This window comes from Pararge aegeria, chromosome 8 (assembly GCF_905163445.1).
Source record: "Pararge aegeria chromosome 8, ilParAegt1.1, whole genome shotgun sequence".
Lineage (NCBI taxonomy): Eukaryota > Metazoa > Arthropoda > Insecta > Lepidoptera > Nymphalidae > Pararge > Pararge aegeria.
Window position 1 is genome coordinate 10,301,228 of NC_053187.1, and position 19,736 is coordinate 10,320,963.

At 34.0% G+C, this 19,736-nt stretch overlaps 1 protein-coding gene across 4 annotated transcripts in view; it reads right to left on the reverse strand.

Moving 5' to 3' along the window:
• Nucleotides 1-1,904: 1,904 nt before the first annotated feature.
• Nucleotides 1,905-19,736, reverse strand: part of LOC120625639 — a 30,155-nt gene continuing 12,323 nt past the window's right edge. For all 4 annotated transcript variants that reach the window (XM_039892729.1, XM_039892728.1, XM_039892726.1 and 1 more), the window contains 20 exons: nucleotides 17,472-18,223; nucleotides 16,902-17,002; nucleotides 16,332-16,483; nucleotides 15,543-15,665; nucleotides 14,547-14,649; nucleotides 13,903-14,020; nucleotides 13,174-13,278; nucleotides 12,832-12,898; nucleotides 12,219-12,344; nucleotides 11,614-11,704; nucleotides 7,784-7,887; nucleotides 7,510-7,711; nucleotides 7,088-7,325; nucleotides 6,282-6,751; nucleotides 6,036-6,154; nucleotides 4,983-5,092; nucleotides 4,782-4,878; nucleotides 4,582-4,704; nucleotides 4,331-4,502; nucleotides 1,905-2,708 (listed from right to left, as the gene is read on the reverse strand). In XM_039892729.1, the coding sequence (XP_039748663.1) occupies nucleotides 2,188-2,708; nucleotides 4,331-4,502; nucleotides 4,582-4,704; nucleotides 4,782-4,878; nucleotides 4,983-5,092; nucleotides 6,036-6,154; nucleotides 6,282-6,751; nucleotides 7,088-7,325; nucleotides 7,510-7,711; nucleotides 7,784-7,887; nucleotides 11,614-11,704; nucleotides 12,219-12,344; nucleotides 12,832-12,898; nucleotides 13,174-13,278; nucleotides 13,903-14,020; nucleotides 14,547-14,649; nucleotides 15,543-15,665; nucleotides 16,332-16,483; nucleotides 16,902-17,002; nucleotides 17,472-18,223 (3,894 nt within the window). In that variant the 3' untranslated portion in view covers nucleotides 1,905-2,187. The remainder of the gene's footprint in view (nucleotides 2,709-4,330; nucleotides 4,503-4,581; nucleotides 4,705-4,781; nucleotides 4,879-4,982; nucleotides 5,093-6,035; nucleotides 6,155-6,281; nucleotides 6,752-7,087; nucleotides 7,326-7,509; nucleotides 7,712-7,783; nucleotides 7,888-11,613; nucleotides 11,705-12,218; nucleotides 12,345-12,831; nucleotides 12,899-13,173; nucleotides 13,279-13,902; nucleotides 14,021-14,546; nucleotides 14,650-15,542; nucleotides 15,666-16,331; nucleotides 16,484-16,901; nucleotides 17,003-17,471; nucleotides 18,224-19,736) is intronic.

Here is a 19,736-nt window from a genome sequence, read left to right on the forward strand (position 1 = left end):
GTCTTTAAAATAGGTCATAGAACCCGATTCGGTTGCAAGTTTAGCCCAGGCGTCAGCTGTCTCGAACAATATAACCCCAAGGCACTCTAACTTGACACTAGTTCAATCGTTTAGGGCGCAGAGCCAATAAACAGATAATAAATGGGTCCTTTAACTTTGAAGATCGTAATCACTCACGATCTTAGAACCAAGGAGAGCCATATAAGCATTAAAACGACTTTTTTGTACGCGATAGGAGTACGCGCGCCGTAGAATCAATGTCGATCACGATCAGAGTGATAGTTCACAGAGTGGATCGACGGAATGATGCATCTTATCACATAATATCTAAATATTTTGAAGTCAATTATAAATTTAAATCAACAGATCGCGATCGAGATTGATGTTCAATCTCGATCGCGATCTGTTGATGAGATAAAGGCCGATTCACATCAGACGAGCGAATGAGCATTTATTAATTCCCAACTGTATTATATTATTTAAGTGTATAAACAGAAGTAGAGCATTTTACGGAATATTCTAGAAACACTCCCGCGCTTGATGTAAATGGCACTAGAACGTGCGAACAGAATTGACTATGCTTTATTAGGATGATAATTTGGCACGTAAAGTTTTGCATTAATTTCCGGTAAAATAGTAACATATTAAATCTATGTAAAATACCTACAGATAATGTAGTTTTAATTTAAAATATTACCGCCCACTTAGTGAATGAAACTCATAACTAACAACTACAGACTATCAAAATCGTTTTAAACATAAAATAAATCCAATATCAATCACCAAAATTATATTACATATTGTGATATAATTTATTATATCACAATATAATAATGATCCCTTGTAAAAATTAAAGCTGTTTGCAATTAACACTACAGTTTGTCATAGACGTAAGTTATATGAAGTATATGACAACTATTTCAGCTTTAAATTAAGACATTAAATGAATATTGCCAGTCTTGTAGCATCTAAAATTCATAGATAGGACTGGTTTTTTTTTTTTTTTATTAACGATAGGCCAGCGTTTGACGACAATCATGCCCGTTAGAAAGCAATGATGAGGTCTAGGTTGGAGCACGCTTGCCTAGAAAAAGCCTATTCACTCTAGCCTTGAAGGTACTTAAATTATACGTGGCAGGAAACACAGTTACCGGGAGGGCGTTCCACATCTTAGCGGCACGTATCAGAAACGTGGATAAAAAATTATCTATAATAGAGCCTCATTAAAATTATACAATACCTCACCCTTCCTGTGTGCTGCCAAAATTACCATTCTAACATCTTAAATTATTAGACAAAGCATAGAGCGTTTTGCACCCACTAGGCATTTCATAGCTTCGTCATAAGGGCACAGCATCATCATCATCATCACATCAACCGACAGACCACTGCTGGGCATAGGTCTTTTGTAGGGAGTTCCAAGTTCCACGGTTCTGAGCCGCTTGGATCCAGCGGCTACCTGCGACGCGCTTAATGTCGTCTCTCCACCTCGTTGGGGGCCGACCAACGCTGCGCTTACCAGTTCGGGGCTGCCATTCCAGCACCTTGGGACCCCAACGTCCATCCTTTCTCCGAACTATGTGCCCGGCCCATTGCCACTTCAGCTTCGCGACACGTTGAGCTATGTCGGTTACTCTGGTTCTTCTACGAATCTAGGGCTAGGGCACAGAATACACATTACAACTTTTCTATGAGTTCAGCCATCAGCAAGCCAGCCCTGACGCTATAGTAGCTCCATTATTTATTTGTAGTCCTCTTTGGCTAGGCTATATTTTACTCTACTAAGGTGCGACTGGTTGAACCGCCACGAAGTCTTATTGATGGCCTCAGTAACAATCATTAATTAAGAATTTTTATAGTTTATATTAGGATAGGTCAAGCTGAGGGTACCACGTAAAAATAAATTGAATACTTCGATTTAATTTTATTTGTCTAGGATCTTATACCTAAAATAGAAAATGTCTAGTAATAAAACAAGAAAATCACATAGTTATTAACTTACTATCATTTTGTATTTATGGAAGCTATATAGTACATTATTTTTAAAATCTTTACATTATCCTTATAAAACAAGATACAGTATTAAATACATGTAAATAGCATTACCTAATATTTACAATTCCTCAAAACAACTATACAGTTTATTAAGTTATAATAATTTATTGGATAAATGGACAGGCAACAGTTTCAACATTCATTTCTTTTAAACTTTTTATTTGATTCCGTCACCACATCTTCTAGTTTATTTATCCTTCTTCCTTTGAGAAAGGAATTACTGTCATTTTCACTAACATTTTGTCGAACACAGTTCACACTGGATACATTTTGATTATGTACACCATACTTTTTGTCACTTAAAGTTTTACTCTTATTTACTATTAAAGTGTTTTGAATGTCTTTAACCAAATCACTAGGGTGCAGTTTATAAATAATTTGGTTTTCACTGTTCTTTATCATTTCTGGTTTTATTTGCACCAATGACCTATTTTCATTGTCGCTAGAAACTCTTATTGATTTTCTAAGGTGAATAGTATCAGCGGAGTCAACAAAATTTCGTTTCACTAATATTTCACCAGTAGAAGTTTGTTTCACAAATGTAATGGTTGGTCCTTCATTTTTGCCTTCACATTTTTGGACTTTGTTTAAACTTGAAGTGCCCTTGTCACCATCTGAGCCATCATCCTGTTCTTCTGTTTCAATTAAATTACCTGAAATAAAATAGGATAGCATAGTATATCTTATTTTTAATAACTTTTTCTTCTACAGGTTGTTTTCTTTATTAAAGAAAACAACTTATAAAAGAAAGAGTTCTTTTTTAGTAAAATTAAGCAAGATGTAGCAGAAAAGTTTAAGAATTTACATAGAATAATATATATATATATATACTACGACACTACACACATCGCCATCTAGCCCCAAAGTAAGCGTAGCTTGTGTTATAGGTACTAAGATGTCTGATGAATATTTCTATAAATAATATACAGCAATACTTATAATATACAGATAAACACCCAGACACTGCAAAACATTCATGTTCATCACATAAATATTTTCCAGTTGTGGGAATCGAACCCACTGCCTTGCACTCAGAAAGCAGGGTCGCTGCCAACTGCGCCAGTCGGCCGTCTCCAGACGGCAGTCGGTCAATAATAATGATGTCTTGAAGTGCATTGCCACTATGAGTGTGAGGCATGGATGGACGTTTTTCCATTAGCCAGCCCGGCACCAGCACGGCACCGGCAGGGCCGTTCACCGGCACCAGCGCCGGGGTTTCGTTTTTCCACTGCGCCGGTGTCGATGTCGGTTTACGCCTGGTGAGTGGTACAGTACTGACCCGAATAGCGAACCAAAATCTAAATACGAGTCCCTACGCTCCGCGCCGTCCTACCCGCCCCGCGCAGTTACACACTCACACGGCTACAATTCATATAAATATGCAATGCACATGCAATTTTGCCGGTCCGGCACCGGTGGGAAGCTTGCTACCCCGGCGACGGCGACGACGCCGGCAGGACTCAATGCCGAGCCGGCGCCGGCGCCGGTAAGTAAAAAAGCGAGCCATACATTTTTGCTTTCCCGGCAACGGGAAAACGCCCGATCTTTAAGGAATAGACACAAATAAGATTATTGCCAGTAGGGATAACATGCGCGCCATGAGATATTGGTATAACATTTTCTCGTCCTATGTCTATGACGTAAGATGAGAAAATGAGTAGTCTAGTCGACAAGTTGAAAATGGTACAAAATAGAGATACTGCTCTTAAAATTACGTGCGATAGCTCATTGGATCCGGAATGACGTCTAGAAAAATGTGCTAAAAGCGTGTATTACACATAAAAAATTGCAAAAGTTATAAACAATTAAAGATGAAAAAAAATGGCATTTCGTTTTTTGCCAATATTTCATAAACTATTAATATTTAAGAAATACACGCTTTTAGCACATTTTTCTAGACGTCATTCCGGATCCAATGAGCTATCGCACGTAATTTTAAGAGCAGTATCTCTATTTTGTACCATTTTCAACTTGTCGACTAGACTAGAGTAGCCATATAATAAAATCCAACCCACATCAAGGTAGATTTGGGACTTAGAAATAAATATGAAATAACTTTGCATTAGTTATGCAGTGTTTTATCACCCAAATTTGTTTGTTTGTTTAGCCCCAAATGTCTCAAAACTAACTCAATATGGGTTGGATCCTTTTCTATGGTTGGATCCAACAGTAGTAGCAATATCAAAATAAAACTGCTTTAAATGAACGTAGTAAAATTATGTACCTATTTATGCAATAAAGTATTCGAAATAAATAAACAAATTATTATAATTACCATTTAAGGTTGGGAATGTGATGTCAGGCAAAGCTAAATGCGAGTCTGGATTAAATTTGTGCATTAAAGTTTTCAGCAAATTCGATATTTCTTCTCGTTTTCTTGTTACAACTATTTCATCAAACCAATTTGACAATTGCTTTATAGGCAATGAATAATCCATTACTGGGTCCTAAAAATATAATTTCACACAATATTTTATCAATATACAGCTATAACAGTTTTCTAACTAATTATGAAGTAATCAATACCTTAAAAAACTGTTCTACATATTGTAAAAGATATAATCCACAATCAGTGAAATTATTTTGTTGAGGCACTTTTGGGCAGCACCCTTTGATGTTGTCTTTGTTGAATATTTTGCTTTTGGAGATCTGTAAAAAAAAAAATTTAATATAATGAAAAATAAATATGGAAGTTCAATTTAGATAGTTTTGCATGTCTACTTTACCTTCGTCTGATATTCACATGTCAAGTAGTCACGTAATGTTGCCACAACTCTAGATCGGGAAGCACCAGCTAATGAGTCAAATATTAGTATACAAGGTCTGAAACAAGTATAAAAAGGTATCAAATAATTTGCTGATAATACCAGGAATTTCTATTCTTATATAATTTGTGCTGTCTGTAAACACAAAGTTGTTTAACTTACTGTTTAATTGGTTCATTTTTTCTAACAACCGCCACCTCAGGCTTCTTTTCAGGTGGAGGTTTTTCTTGTTCCTCGTCATCCGTGTCACATTGCATATCTAAATCACTTTCCTAAAAACAATATTATCTTAAATTATATAAAAACAGATTGAGATACAGCTACAGCTTGTGAACTGAATTGAAATGTGTAAAGTATGTTCTTTATAAAAGTCAGTATAAATTTGGACCTAGCACTACAGAAATGAATTATTTTAATATTATAAGGGATAGAAGATAGAATATTTTTAGAGAGATAGAAGCGGCAATAGCTTAGTGATAAAGACTTTGGCTTCACTTTTGGGGAGCCGAGCTCAAATCCCATCATGCACCGGTATGCGAGTTTTAAGTAATTAAATATCATTACTAAAACATTGTAAGGAAAAACCTGCATATATGAGATTTATCATAATGTGCTCAAAGGCGCGAGAATTCCACCAAGCCGCACTTAGGTTTGGTGGACTATGGCCTAATCCGTTCTCGAAAGTGGGCTGGTAAGGGATTGGTGATGATTATTAGAGATATACATTCCCCAAGTAGTTTGCACCTGACCTATTTTTCCTAATAACCATAGCTACTTGCCTAAGATATCATGAGGACTGCTATACCAATACATTTTTTTATCAATACTAATATAAAAAGAAGCAAAGTTTGTGAGGTTGTAGGTAGTAATCTCTGGACCTATATTGAAAATTCTTTTACTAATAGAAAGCCACATTACTTGTGAATGTCACAGGCTATGTTGCACTAACCCATAATATGAAAAGTCTTTTTCATGGTAAAACAACTATCACAACAATAACAGTTAATTAGATAAAATAGTACTCAACTAAAGTTAAGTACTAATTACCTACAAAACCTTTCTTATTATATACTTTACTGGGAATGACTTAAGTGCACATTGTTATTGTAGGTACTTAATTTTGTTAAAACTTGTCATATAAAACATAAGTATGTCAGACTGACCAGTCTGACATACTTATGTTGTTATCTTACCAGTTAGATAATAACAATTTACCTCAGCTTCAGCTTCATCCCTTTCACTTAGATTGTCTGAATCACAATTCAATGTCAATTGCTCCTGTTTTGTTAATGGGGTGATTGTTGTGCTGCCTATCTGCATTGACGACCTGCGCTCTGCAAATATGAAGTCAGAGTTAACTTTAAGACACAAAATAATCATTGTCAATCACAAAACAATCATGTATGTCCACGATTGCTAATATGCTGCTTAGAAGAATAACTAAAATAAAAAAAGACTAACCTCTCTTTTTAATTTGTTGTGGGATAACTGTCCTGTTGTCAATCATACTTCTACATCCCTCCAAGCTGGGATAACATATAATTGCTACAAACCAGTGACAATTTTCATTAATAGGAACTACAATAAAGTCTTTCTCAAATATATTAACATTCTTTGTCCAAGTTTTCACTCTTGCATGTCTTTTTTGAGCTGGTGTTAAATTACTATCCCATTCATGAGGATTTGAACTTCTATTCACTTTGCTGGGTTTAGTTGTTAACCTTTTATAAAAAAATGTGCTAAAAATATGAGTCTTTTCTCTCTGACTGTGTGTTAAAATATCGTGAACTAAATGTTTTAAATAAAAATCTATAATAACATCGTTCAAGAACTGGTCTTGAGCTAGGCACATGTAATCTTCTGTATTAATTGGAATCCCGCCCTTTCCTGGGGGATATATTAAAATCTGGCGTATTTCAGCAGGATTAGAACTGAAATAGAAATGAAAATGTTATAAAATTGATATACTATTTTTGATGAATAAGCATTGGCCAGGTTGACAATGATTGGCTATAATGATTACTATCGAATGATAGTTATAATAACTGGGACTGGCTCGGCACGGCTCAGGGTTCAAAAAGTCCAATTTTACTAACTTTTAATAAAAAATGTTGACAGAAATTCAATACCTAACATTTTCCTGTCTAACAGATTCCTAACTTGAACCCAGGTCCTTGTAATCCATAGTTATCACTAGACGAATAACAAACAGATAAATACTCAATACAATACAATTTATATACCAAATATGTGAATAACAAATTTACCTTTTAGCTCCTGAAGCAATGGCAGCTGTCATGGATCTGGTGGTCAATTTTGAGACATTATTGCTCTCCTTAGGACAAGTCCTAACAAGGATTTCATTAGCCTCTCTATTACTCAGTTCATCCATTACTTTCCCAAACAATGCTTTAAAGGCAATTTTAGCTTCATCTGTCATTCCTTCAGGCAACAAAGTTATCCTTTTGTAAGGGTCTTCTTTTGACATAGGATTATAGTAAAAACCTAATAAAAACATTAATAAATTATCTCTAGCAAATAGTGCATCTTTGAAAGAGGTATCACATTTTTAAATATAAGAAAAAAATATTTTTTTATTAAATTTTATTTAGTTTAAGACCACCAAACAGTTATATAGGTGAACAAGATCCTGACAACCAGCTAATTTTACTTGACCAAGTCCTCTTACCTGATTCATCCACCATATCTAACGCTTTCCTTATATGTACACCACATTTATTCATAGTATATAAGAAAACAACTGGTAATCCTTTACCAAAATGCACTAATATTCTAACAATTTCTTTCAATGGTATTTGAAGTGCAACTTCCCTTGATTCATTTTTTAATGATGGTGCCACAATCTTTATGCCCCTTATTGATATGTGTACCTAAAAGATATAACCATATTTAGTGGATAAATAACAAATGACATGTAATCTGACTCATATTTGGTACATTACCTTTTCTTTTGGTGTGTATCTGTATGAACCTATTCTTATTGTTCGACAGTTGAGGAAAGCTTCAATACCTTGTAAATTCTGAGAAATCTCTTCTCTGCTTTCATCTATAATATACCATTAAATTCATTAACAATAATCTATATGCAGCAATTTTATCAGCCGTAACAAAAAATTATACATAAAAGTTTCATCATATACAACATGGGACAGGCGTTATGTCTTAGTATCGATAGTAAAATTGAATATACATATAATTGAATGTATATATGATAACACATATAATGTAAAAATACATCAATTGCAACAGTTCTGCTTTCAGTATTCTGTGTTCTTTTGTCCCGACAGGGAACTGAAACATCTCGGTTTTTCAAACAGACTAGACTAGACTTTAATGTTAATAAGGTACCAATTTTCTTTCCATTGTGGTTGCCAATGAGCACAGTGTTCATCTCAATTAATAAAATATGGAAAAGAAACAAAACTTAGTTAAGTCTAGCATTGAAAGTTATTTTGATAACCAAGACTACCAACAACAAATTATGGGTTATATTTCTACTTGAAACCTAATGTACTGAAAATGGAGATATAGTTTGTTATTATATATTTTAAGGTATAAATCAGCTGGAAAGATTATGGCTACTACTGCGGATTAAAGCTGAGTTGCACACTTAGAAAGTCATGTTGTAATGAATACTTATAAATTTGCACTTCATCTAAAAATTCAAATCAATCAATGGGTGGCGGTGAAAGTTATTGACCGGAATAAATGCTTTACCATTGATAACAACACAATATTACTAACCACTCTGTACTAAGAATCATAAATAAATCAGACTGTTACACAGTAACCTCGTAAATATTGACTATCAAATGATTAGATATTTGCCATGAAATTTAAAAAAAATAGCTAGAATTACTTCATCTTAATGTATATAAGTATAGTTTTTAACAGAGAATTTGGGTAGTGCGCAATTCTATGTTTGCCAACGCGCAACCGGTGTAATTTCATGCAGGTCCTTTAAGTCAATACGAGAAACATTACTGAGTTTTATTTTAACTAATGTGGGTTATTCTATGTATATAACACGTTCATCCAATAATAAAACACAAATGTTAAAAATTGATCGATACCAAGAGAACGTAAACGAATAATTGTCATATATATAGCGTTTATAAATGGTGAGATAAATACCTTTACGTCGTACGTTCATCGACATTTTATTTTCTACAATATCGCATAACAAGAAATAACAATTCACTAAATAACCACCATGAGTCCCGACTCGTCCATGACACTTAGGGATGTGACGATATGGTCATAGAGCAGCCGATTGTTTGTCAAAAAATCGATATCGTGGCGATTATGGAAGACAACACTACGAATACGCGCAATACTGTTTCAACGACCTGGTTGGCTAAGTATACATTTCAACTAGCTTGTGATTGTTTCACATCTACAGTCAATCCCGATGGAATTGATCTATAAAATCGACGTTATTATGTGTTTCACCAATGATGAAACACGTAAAAACATGCACAAATGGCTTATAGTTTATAAACAACTTTAAAAAAATATACAAGTGTACAATCCTTATTCAATTTATCCACGATTAAATTTTGGTGTCGCATTCTTAGCTTTTTATTTAAAAAAAAAATGTGTAAACATTGCTACCACAGACTAAAAATGAAATAAATTAAGTGATCGTCCACATTGATGATTCGTGCAGAACAGAAAAATAATAGTTATTTTAAATTATCAGTTTGTTAGTAGTCACAACGATAGTTATTTATTCTTTAGTTTTTTTTAAATTCAAATTTTGTACCGAATAAGCGTGGTCTCGTGTAGAAAATGCATCGAACACATCATAAAAGACGATAACATGATGCGGCTCGGTGGTAGTGATGCGGCTCATACACCTTTGACCAATAGTTATCAACATATCACCTAAGAGTTGGTGAAACGATTTTGTTATAGATATTGCCTAAATTATAAAGAATTCGATTTAGGCGATTCCTAGATTTAGTGAAAAAGGGCATGGGAGCTCTACCTAAATAATGTTATTTAAATAGCTTTTTCAGGTAGGAGGACATAAAACGAAATTATTATTCTAAGTTACTTCGTTCAATAGTGTATTCCTAATATAGTTCAGCAATAGCGCATCACTAGAGGCAATGTTAAAATCGAGTCACGTGATCAATACTGCCATATTTTAAATTTATGCTCAATAATGAAGCGGGCAGTGGAAGTACCAGGAGCACTCGCTCACATTTGCTCAATTTCACAAAGAATCTTATTAATAATGAATTTAAAGTTCATAGTAATTGCGGTGTGACAACGAACTGTAGGTAGGTGGTAGTGTAACAGAAATAGGCTGAGGCAAGGTGAGTTATCGAACATCACTAACTTGACTTAGATTTTCAGGATTAAGTTCATAAAGTTGTAGGTAAATAAATACCTAAAAACCTTACTAATTGATTCAGGAGAATAGCAATAAATCGAAACCCTTCTGGATCATTCCTTTCGTTTACAATTTCCGTGTAAAGAAGTTTCCAAGCCTCAGATAAATGTTAAAAAAGCGGGTCCAACGGGTCCGGGTCGCGGTTGAGTCAATCTGCTCTGATAGCGAAATGAAGCAACTTTGAAGCGAAACAAGACCTTGGATTCGACGGCGAATTGGCTCAGTGCGCAGCGACCCTGCTTTCTGGGTCCAAGGCCGTGGATTCGATTCCCACAATTGGAAAATGTTTGTGTGATGAACATGAATGTTCTTCAGTGTCTGGGTGTTTGTATATATATTTTATAAGTATTTATGTATATTTTTCATTCAAATATTCATCAGTCGTCTAAGTACCCATAACACAATCAACGCTTACTTTGGCGATGTGTCCATTGTCGTACCTAAAATATATTTTAAAAAGAAAAAGAGGAAAATTCTGGAACATTGGACTGCAGAGCTGAAAGAGTCATTAAGTGTTTTTAGTCCAAAGCCTCGAACGTAAAATTAATGTAACATAATAATTAAACTGACAAACTTTTGTTATTTTTTTAATTTAAATTTAATGATAATAAATAAATAATGCCGAGTGTCTTACGAGGCGACTAAGGGCATATAACGGAGAACGGGCAGCAGCGTCAGTTGTGCTACTACTACCATCTACTGTGATTATAGGAAAACTTCTGTAGAGGGAGGGACGGGACGGTACGGACTTTAGACCAGCAGAGGACTATTATAGGCTATTTATGATCTTAAAATACAATATACGCGGTGTTCGGTGCCTGCCCATGCGGTTGGAAGTTACTGATACATTACGAAAAAACAATGTAGGGATACAATAAATATTAGACTTAATTTTTACTCTGCGAAAAGCAGGAGAATATGTATGATGTAGTTTATAATTTTTTTCAATCTTTAAACTCTACACAAATAGATCTTCGGTAATGTAATCCCTACGCTAGTTTCGCTGTGACACCGACATCCTCACGATATGTTGACTTTACAACAAACAATTGTTAACAAAAGCAAAGTTTGGTGCGGAGTATAAAAATTATAAATTACACCATACAGATTCTCCTGCTTTTCGCAGAGTTTAGCAAATGAAGATTAATATTCCTTGTATACTATAGAACTCTGCAAAGTGACAAAATCAGTAAAAACTACAATGATTGTAATACAAGTAAGTTTTCCAACCTGACCAGTTGAAATAATATAATTGATTGAATTGACGAGGCGAATAATAGCAAGTGGAGCTGTGGCAATTGTTTGTAACTGACAAATGCCACGCTGCAATTTCAGATTGGATTGCTTACTTATTGTACAAGTACCACTTACCGTCCATATGGTCCATTCCGATGCCACTATCCGGGGTCCCACTTTCAATTTCACTGAGTGAAGGTTCCTTTATATTTATTGATTGTTCGTGCTAAAAAAAAATGTTGTAATGTTAGGTGTTCAAAAACGAACTATGAAAAATATTTAAAGTGAAAAAAGGTTATTCATGAAAAATATTTTTGCTTCACCATAGTTATAAATATGTAAGTGAATAAAGTTAAAATAAAACCTGCCTTTCTTATGGTCACCTAAACTACCACTATGCAAATATCATGTGATATGTTTCTCTGCGAAAGCGAGAGTGCAGTCAGTTTTTTTTAATAAACTTAAACTGGTGTAGATTCTATGGAAATCTATTCTTGGACCGGACTTTGACGAATGGAATCCTAAACATAGTCTTCTGAATAAATAAATAAATAGTAAACAATGGAGCATTAAAATTAGGGCTAATTCTTTTCACAGTGATTCCTGTAGAAAAGCTCTTGATTTTAGACCTACCAATTTAGTTTCTTTTCAGAGACTAGTGTACCACAGAATTGCCTTAAACTGCAATAAAAAATAATGGTATCTAAAAAAAATTTCTGTTTATATAAATGTATCCTTACCTGATTACTGACCATAGAACTATTCGAGTCTTCCTCATCTGAACTCAAGGTTAATATAACTGGTTCGGGATCAGGTTGCTTTCCTCTAGGCTTTCTAACTCTAGCAGGTTTTTTTTCTTGCACAACCTTAGCAAAAAAAGCCATAATTTAGCGTCAATTACAAAGTGTAGATGAAAACCGAAATAATACTTCACAGGCTTTAGTGGAACATTATGTACTGTCTCTGAGACTTATATGTGAAACGGAAAACCTAATAGATTTTGAAGAAACCACCGCCATAGTTTTTACTGTAAGAAATCAGATACAGGCCTTTTATCACATGTAAAATTAAAACCATGACTCCTGTCACTTTATTAAGTACGCGTCGCGTAGCGCAGGTACTGTACGTGCGTCGGTCTTTTATCATCAATAGGGTTGCCCAATATCCTACGCTGTATCTATTAAATGTATTCGTACAGTTTCTGTGATTTTATTATAGTAATAAGCTAGTCTATGCGTATTTAATATTTTTCTTATGAAATATACTCATGAATCTTTCAACTTTATTTCTTAATTCGGTTACACATTGTATATATAAATAATAAAACAAATAATTTATAATATTAATACTTACAGCTTTACTGGTTAGTGTTTTCACTGTAGACTTCAATAAATTTAACTTTATACCTTCGCCACAAGTGCTAAAAAATAATATTAATATAAATGGCTTGAAATTCACAAATATGTATAGTTAATTATCTATAACCTTATTACCGTATCTCTGAAACATTGACGTCTGATCTTATATGACTGGAAAACTTTGGTTTGATTTAATTTTTGGATTTTTAAAAGAAGGAATTAGGAAAACGCAACACAACAACAGGAACAGGAACAGCTCAAAAAATCGAAACATCCTTATCCGTTCTTTATATTGTATGAAGTTCATAAATGTTTATAAGAAAAATAATGTACTTACATCTGTTTTTCTAATAATGGTTTTTCTGGTTCTTTTTTCTTTTGTTCTACTTTCTTACTAGCTATTGGTATACTTTTAGGTTCTTCCGTGAATACTCGTTTACATCTTTAACAAACGTATATTAGGTGAGATGATGAACATTGAAAACTAAATTAAAACTAAGGAATGTTACAATATTGCTGATTGGGCAGATATAATATATTTCAGTGAGAACAATATCATAAGTTTGATCAAGATATAACTCTAAATACAGGACTAAAACATTTTCGAATTTGACCATATGTCCCAGTTATGAATTCGTACGATGACAAGTTTTTCGTCTGGTAAATAATTGCAAAATTATTAATATTATTGCCACACTACATCTACACAACCAAGATAATATTATTGCAACATTATAAAAACATTACTACTTTATAGTGTATTGATAGCTGTTCCAGCGCGACGTCTGCTCAATAAATTAATCCCATGCAAATTTTCAACCAATCAAACTTTCATCCAATACCATTATACCCCGACCCCTTCCGCGCTGTTTCCACGCCTGCTAAGAGTCTAAGCATGATATGTTAATAGCCTTTTTACTTCTACAAGAAACCAGGTATCAAACGCAAAAAGGATGCTTCACATCCTACGGGTAATTCCAGAGTTTAAAAATCAAACTCCTCGGTTTTAATATTAATAATACGATCATAATGTTAAACACAATTATTAAACAATAGCGTAACAGACCTTTGACAGCGGCTGAAGTCATAGCCGGTATAGCCACAAGACTTGCAGACTGCCAACATTCCATCAACGTAACGTGGTGGCGGTGATCTTTGTTCTGGAGATTCAGGACTATTATTTACTGCGAAAATAAAATCAACTTATTTATGTTTATAAAATTGTTAATGTTCATATAGTATGCAGGGAGGATGTTTTATAGTCAGTCACAAAATTTTACCATATTTAGCCATTAAAATTCTGTGCTGCATTAATACTAAATAAACAAAAAAGAATATTTCAATAAGTAATATAACAAAAAATTACTATATTCGGTGCATTCAGAAACACCTTACAGCTAGTGTAGACCAACGCTGTGAACTAGCGACATTTATCAGTCTATTAATTATTTATTAAAAATAAAAAATATTGAAATAGATAACAGTATTATTTTATCACATAACTAGTATGTAATTACCTGAGGAAATTTTAAATATTTCCTATAGACATTTTGGATGATTGAGTAAGAATATAAAATAATCAATATATATATATTTACAAGTGTAATGCAAGTCTTTACGCGGTACTTATTGATGAAATAAAACTAAAGAAAAGCACATGAAATAATATATAAGGATATATTTTGAGGATATAAAATAATATATAATCACCATTATCAGGACATGGTCCCTTTTCGGGAGTAGACATTTCACTACTCTGGGGTTGTGATAATACATTAGGGGAGCTTCTACTACTTATATCTCCAACTAACATCTGTAACAAATTGTTTAATTTTATCCGCCGTTATTCGGTATTATTTAAATTATGTTATTTATTCGACGACGGCAATAGTTGGGTGTCGATAAACGAAAAGGATACGACTTACATTTAGGTAGTTTTGAGACAATCGGGGGCCTTAGAAGGCCTTAGAAATTTTGGCATAATTGCGATGTCATGCGAATCTAATTTTTGCAGTGCGCTATGCAGTGTTTTGGCGCACTTCAACTGACAACATCTTTCAATGCCAGAGCGTGAAAACACACTGCATAACTATTGCAACGTTATGCCGAATTTATTTGTAAGGCCCAAATGTCTCAAGACTACCTCAATGTGGGTTGGATTCTTTTCGATTAACTACGTCCAATAGGCATGATGACTAATTTTGAAAAAATGACCTATGTTGTTTGGAATTATCCAAAAAATATTTTGTTTTGCAAATATTAAAGATTTTGTTTATAAAATTATAGATTTTGTAAAAATATTATTCCCCGCGAATACGCTCGCCGAGTGTCACAACAGCACTCGTGATTTTGGTATGGATAGCAAAAAAAAATTAGCAAATGCAGTTTGAAATCACAAAATATTCGACATACTCGATGTTTAAGCGGTCAAAATTATGTTGATATAGAGGTGACGTCATACATTTAAATTCGGTGTTTCATCTGTCATGGCGGATCGCTAGATTTTGCGGTTTTATTTATTGAAAAATCTCACTCCGAATATAAATAAAAGTACCTTTTTTTAAAATACATAAAACATATATAATGAGAATTATACAATATTTTAGCGATTCTTTGTAAATATCATCATGCCTTTTGACGATCCCAATGACTTACTTTACTTAACCTCAACCGAAATATCGAAAACAAAAATGTCGGGATACTTACTGGGTGATTTTCTAGCATCTCTTCTATTCTCGTAGTGGAACCTACTGATACAAAGTAATCTATTTCACTATTACTATTTTGCATACATTGTATGTGAGTATCTTCCGTAAAAGGTACATGACACTGAAACAAAAAATTTACGTTTTGATGTTACTACACACAAAAATAGCTTATATAATATTTTGATTCTTGTGATTTCCCGCTGCAACCGTGCATTCTCCATCCATAAGCCAAAGGTTTGGGAATTAGGGGAAGAAACCTACGTAATTCTAGAGATTCCACTTTCCCCTATTAAATTTACCCAAATACTGTTTTAATTGTGTGAGGCAAGATTAAGCTAATACCCACAATCTGATATGGCAATTATAGTAGCATTAATAGAATGTAAAGGTTCAGAAGAATTTCATTATTTTTATTTAAGCAATCTGGCGATCACCGGATGTTAAGATATTACCGCCGCCCGAGAATATCCACAAAACAAAGAGGCAATTCTAACGTCATTCCGACTTTTCAGGAATTAGTTTATGTGCCCATAATTTATATACTTTACGTATTTCAGCACGTTTTGATTTTTGCTTCCCTACTAATCAATATTTTCATTGCGATTAAAACCAGCAAAGGTTTGACAAAGCAGTCTTGAAAACTGGATGCGGTTTGAAGTAAATACTTAGGTTCCGTCTTACGTAAGACAAAAATTTGCTTGGCGAACTTTTTTATAAGATGGATTAAGAGTTACACTAAGTTGCAGCGGCAACTAGAATACATGTTTAACACACAAAGTAAACTAACCTGTTCAAGAACTTCCTGCAGTGTGCAACTTTCTTTAGGCAGTGTAAAAGTAATAAGTCTCTGCTCTCCATTTTGTAGGAAAATTAACATTTTCGCCGATTGCGGCTCTGATGTTTGTTCAGACGGTCCACTCATTGATTCACTGTTTACAGCTAAAACATTTGGAAATCAATTAAAAATCTTTTTTTATAGTGCATAAAACACATTTCATATTCATAAGAATGTGTAAGTTTGTAAACATAAACTTACGAACTCTGATAAAAACTACTAAACCTTTTTTTTAAAACTCTTCCATCTATTTAACGGTACATGGAGGTATAAAAGTACGTGCAGCACATCTGTTTTAATAGAACACTTCGTTCCAAGGTACAGATACTCGTAAAAGCAGATCATACACAAAAACAAACAAATTATTACTTAATATCATTATTACTTAATATAATTTATTTTATAGGTAAACTCGTATAAGTTTTTTTTGCAGAATATGAGTAGGTAAGTTAGTTACTGTAGGTACTAGTACAGACAAAATAATCTAAAATAAACAAGAAAATTATAAATTTTTTGTCTAACCTGCCAGATGATTCGATTGGGGCTGGGTTTGCATCGGAGGAACTCTTTGCACAGGTCTTTGTTGTTCTTTACTACGCACCAAAGTTTGCCGACCGCTCTCTCTGTAATGCAACATTAAAATTAAAGTTTTATATTATTTTAATAAAATAATCGCTTTAAACAGTTTATTTTAATCACAACAGCCGCCCTGAACAGCCCGTTAATTCCTAGAGCAAAAAACTTTTTACGAACTTTTATGACGAGGTATAACGACGTTAGGCGCCGTCTAAAATTACGAAACCGATTCGGCGGATTGTAAATTTTAGGGGACTCGTAAACTGACACTTGACCGATGACAAAAATATTAATTCGTTATCTTTTAATAATATTAAATCCATACAAACACAAAATACCACTTATGGCAAGAACCATAGACAAGTTAGGTTACATGAATTGCTTAGTGTAAGAATAAATGTGTGCCCAGGAATCTTCTTTTATTAGGCTTTAGGCATTGCCTTGACCGTCGTTAGTGAAAATGGGCACAGATATAACTTTTTTAGTCTAAATTAATATTAAAAATATACTCCTTACCTCACTTGCTGTAGTTGTTGCTGTTGCTGCTGTTGTGTCATACGTGAGTGGTGAATTCGCTTGTATTCCGCAACTGAAATCCGCTGCCCGCTTGCCAGTGATATAAACTGTCTTTCATCTTCTGGATTGTCTGGTTCCATTAATAATTGACTAATCATTGGTTGAGTCTGTTGAAGCTGCTGCTGTTGTGGTTGCTGCTGTATATGTTGTTGTGGTTGTTGCGGCTGGTGTTGAAGTTGTTGATGTTGCTGCTGCTGTTGGTGTTGTTGTTGCACATGTGCATGTTCAAATGTAATCTGTTGCTGTTGGAAGGGTTGAGGGCTGTAGTTTATTTGGTGTTGCTGTGGCGTGTTATGTGGGCCTGGAGTTATTCCTACAGGATGGCTTTGTCTTAGGGGGGTTGTTTGGAATTGCTGAGGTTGTGTTAAGGTTTCATTAACATTAGGAGCGTTTTTCTGCACGATCGCAGCCTTTATACTTTCTTCGAGATCATCCATATCGTTGGCGTTGTTTGGTTGGACAACCACCTTCTTAACTTGTTGCTGAATTTGCTGGAGGTGAGGAGAGGCTCGTTGTGGCGTTGCGTTTAGGACAGGTTGAGGTAGAGGACCGTTGTTTTGGTTTGCTTGTTGTACAGTATGGTGAGAGGATGCAGGGCTCATTGTTTGTGTCACAATGGTTCCTTGTGAGGTTATTATACGTGTGGATAGCTGAGTGTGCGGCTGGTTTTGTTGGTTCAGTAAAATTTGTTGCTGAAAAGGAAAATGGAAACTAATTTAATACAACGGGAAATATGATTAATACTGGTATATTTGAAATGCAAACAAATGATTTGTTTTTTTAATACAAAACGATTGATTTATATAGTTTGTTATTGTTTTTAACTGCAATCATATTTTTTTAATTGGGTCCTTAGAAATTTATAAAGACCAAAGCTTTATCGATTTTGTAGATTATAAATTAAAATAATTAAATCAATAGTTGCCGAATTATGAATGGTAAATTTAGTAACTTTTACTAGTTGCCATTGCCAACTGATGAATGAATTGTTTAAATAAAGGTTATCGTTTGGATAATAACAAAAAACATTTTTTTTTTGACTCTGAGAATATTCTTATTAACACTGCCAAGTCAATCACGGCCAATCTTCATTATTGTTTACCATTGGCCAATGTTTACTTGGACTTTTTCTACTATAAAATGGTCACTACATAAAAACAGTAGTAACATATTAGGTAATAAAAACGTTTGTGTAGCGTTGGTGTTTATTCATAGTTTCGATAACATAGTTAATAAATACGTAAAAGCAAAGCTGAGAAGTAAATTTGAGGTGTGATATTTGTTTGGAAAAAATGAGTTTAAATAAACAGCTTTAAGTCATTAGAGGTTATATTCGCATTTCGCGTAGGAAGGTTTGCAAGAGCTCAAAGATCTCATATTGCACAGGGGACAATTTAAAAAAAAAACTATTCCTTACTGTCGCCCAGCCTTTTTTAACTAAAATACCTACGTAAGTATAATGCTTTTTTATAGTATATAAATAATGTAGTCGGTGAAGTATAATGCTTTTTTATAGTATATAAATAATGTAGTGTGTTCACATACAGTTGAAGTAAAAACAGTTACTGCTCAGGTCGATCCTCAAAGGGTATTTTACGAATATAAAAAAAAATACGTCTTAATCTTCTTTTCATCAAATATCATGCACTTCACACGTGCATAAAAACATTTCTTATCTTAAAGATTATGTAAAACTTATGGGATTTTTTCGTATTGTTTTGTTGCTTGTTTAATGCAAACTCTGATCAAAAGCCAAGTGCAAGCCCTTGGTTGGCAGTGGCGTGCATCTCATAGATGCAAATAAGCAGTGCATACCCTGACCTCAGGGCCTCTCAGACCATAAAGACGACTTAAAATTTAAAGATTGAAAAAAAATTAAACAATTAATAGAAAACTATAAAAGCGCCATCTAGTTAAAACCGGCCGCACTTCTATGTAAATCAATGGACAAGTCCCGTGTCATGGTTTAGAACTAAAATAGACAAACTGCATAATATTTCGACTATATTTTAATTTTGAGTTGTAAACAGTATCCCTAAATAAAAAGTAACGCTTTAAATATAATTTAAATCTCATAAAATTAGCTGGCGTTTTCACGATTAAGTATCCATTGCCGGGCAAATCGTTTATTCGTCGCTCGAATTAATGCGCAGCGCCGCCGCGGTCTCCATAGAAGCACGGCGATTGAATGCATCTGTCGTTACT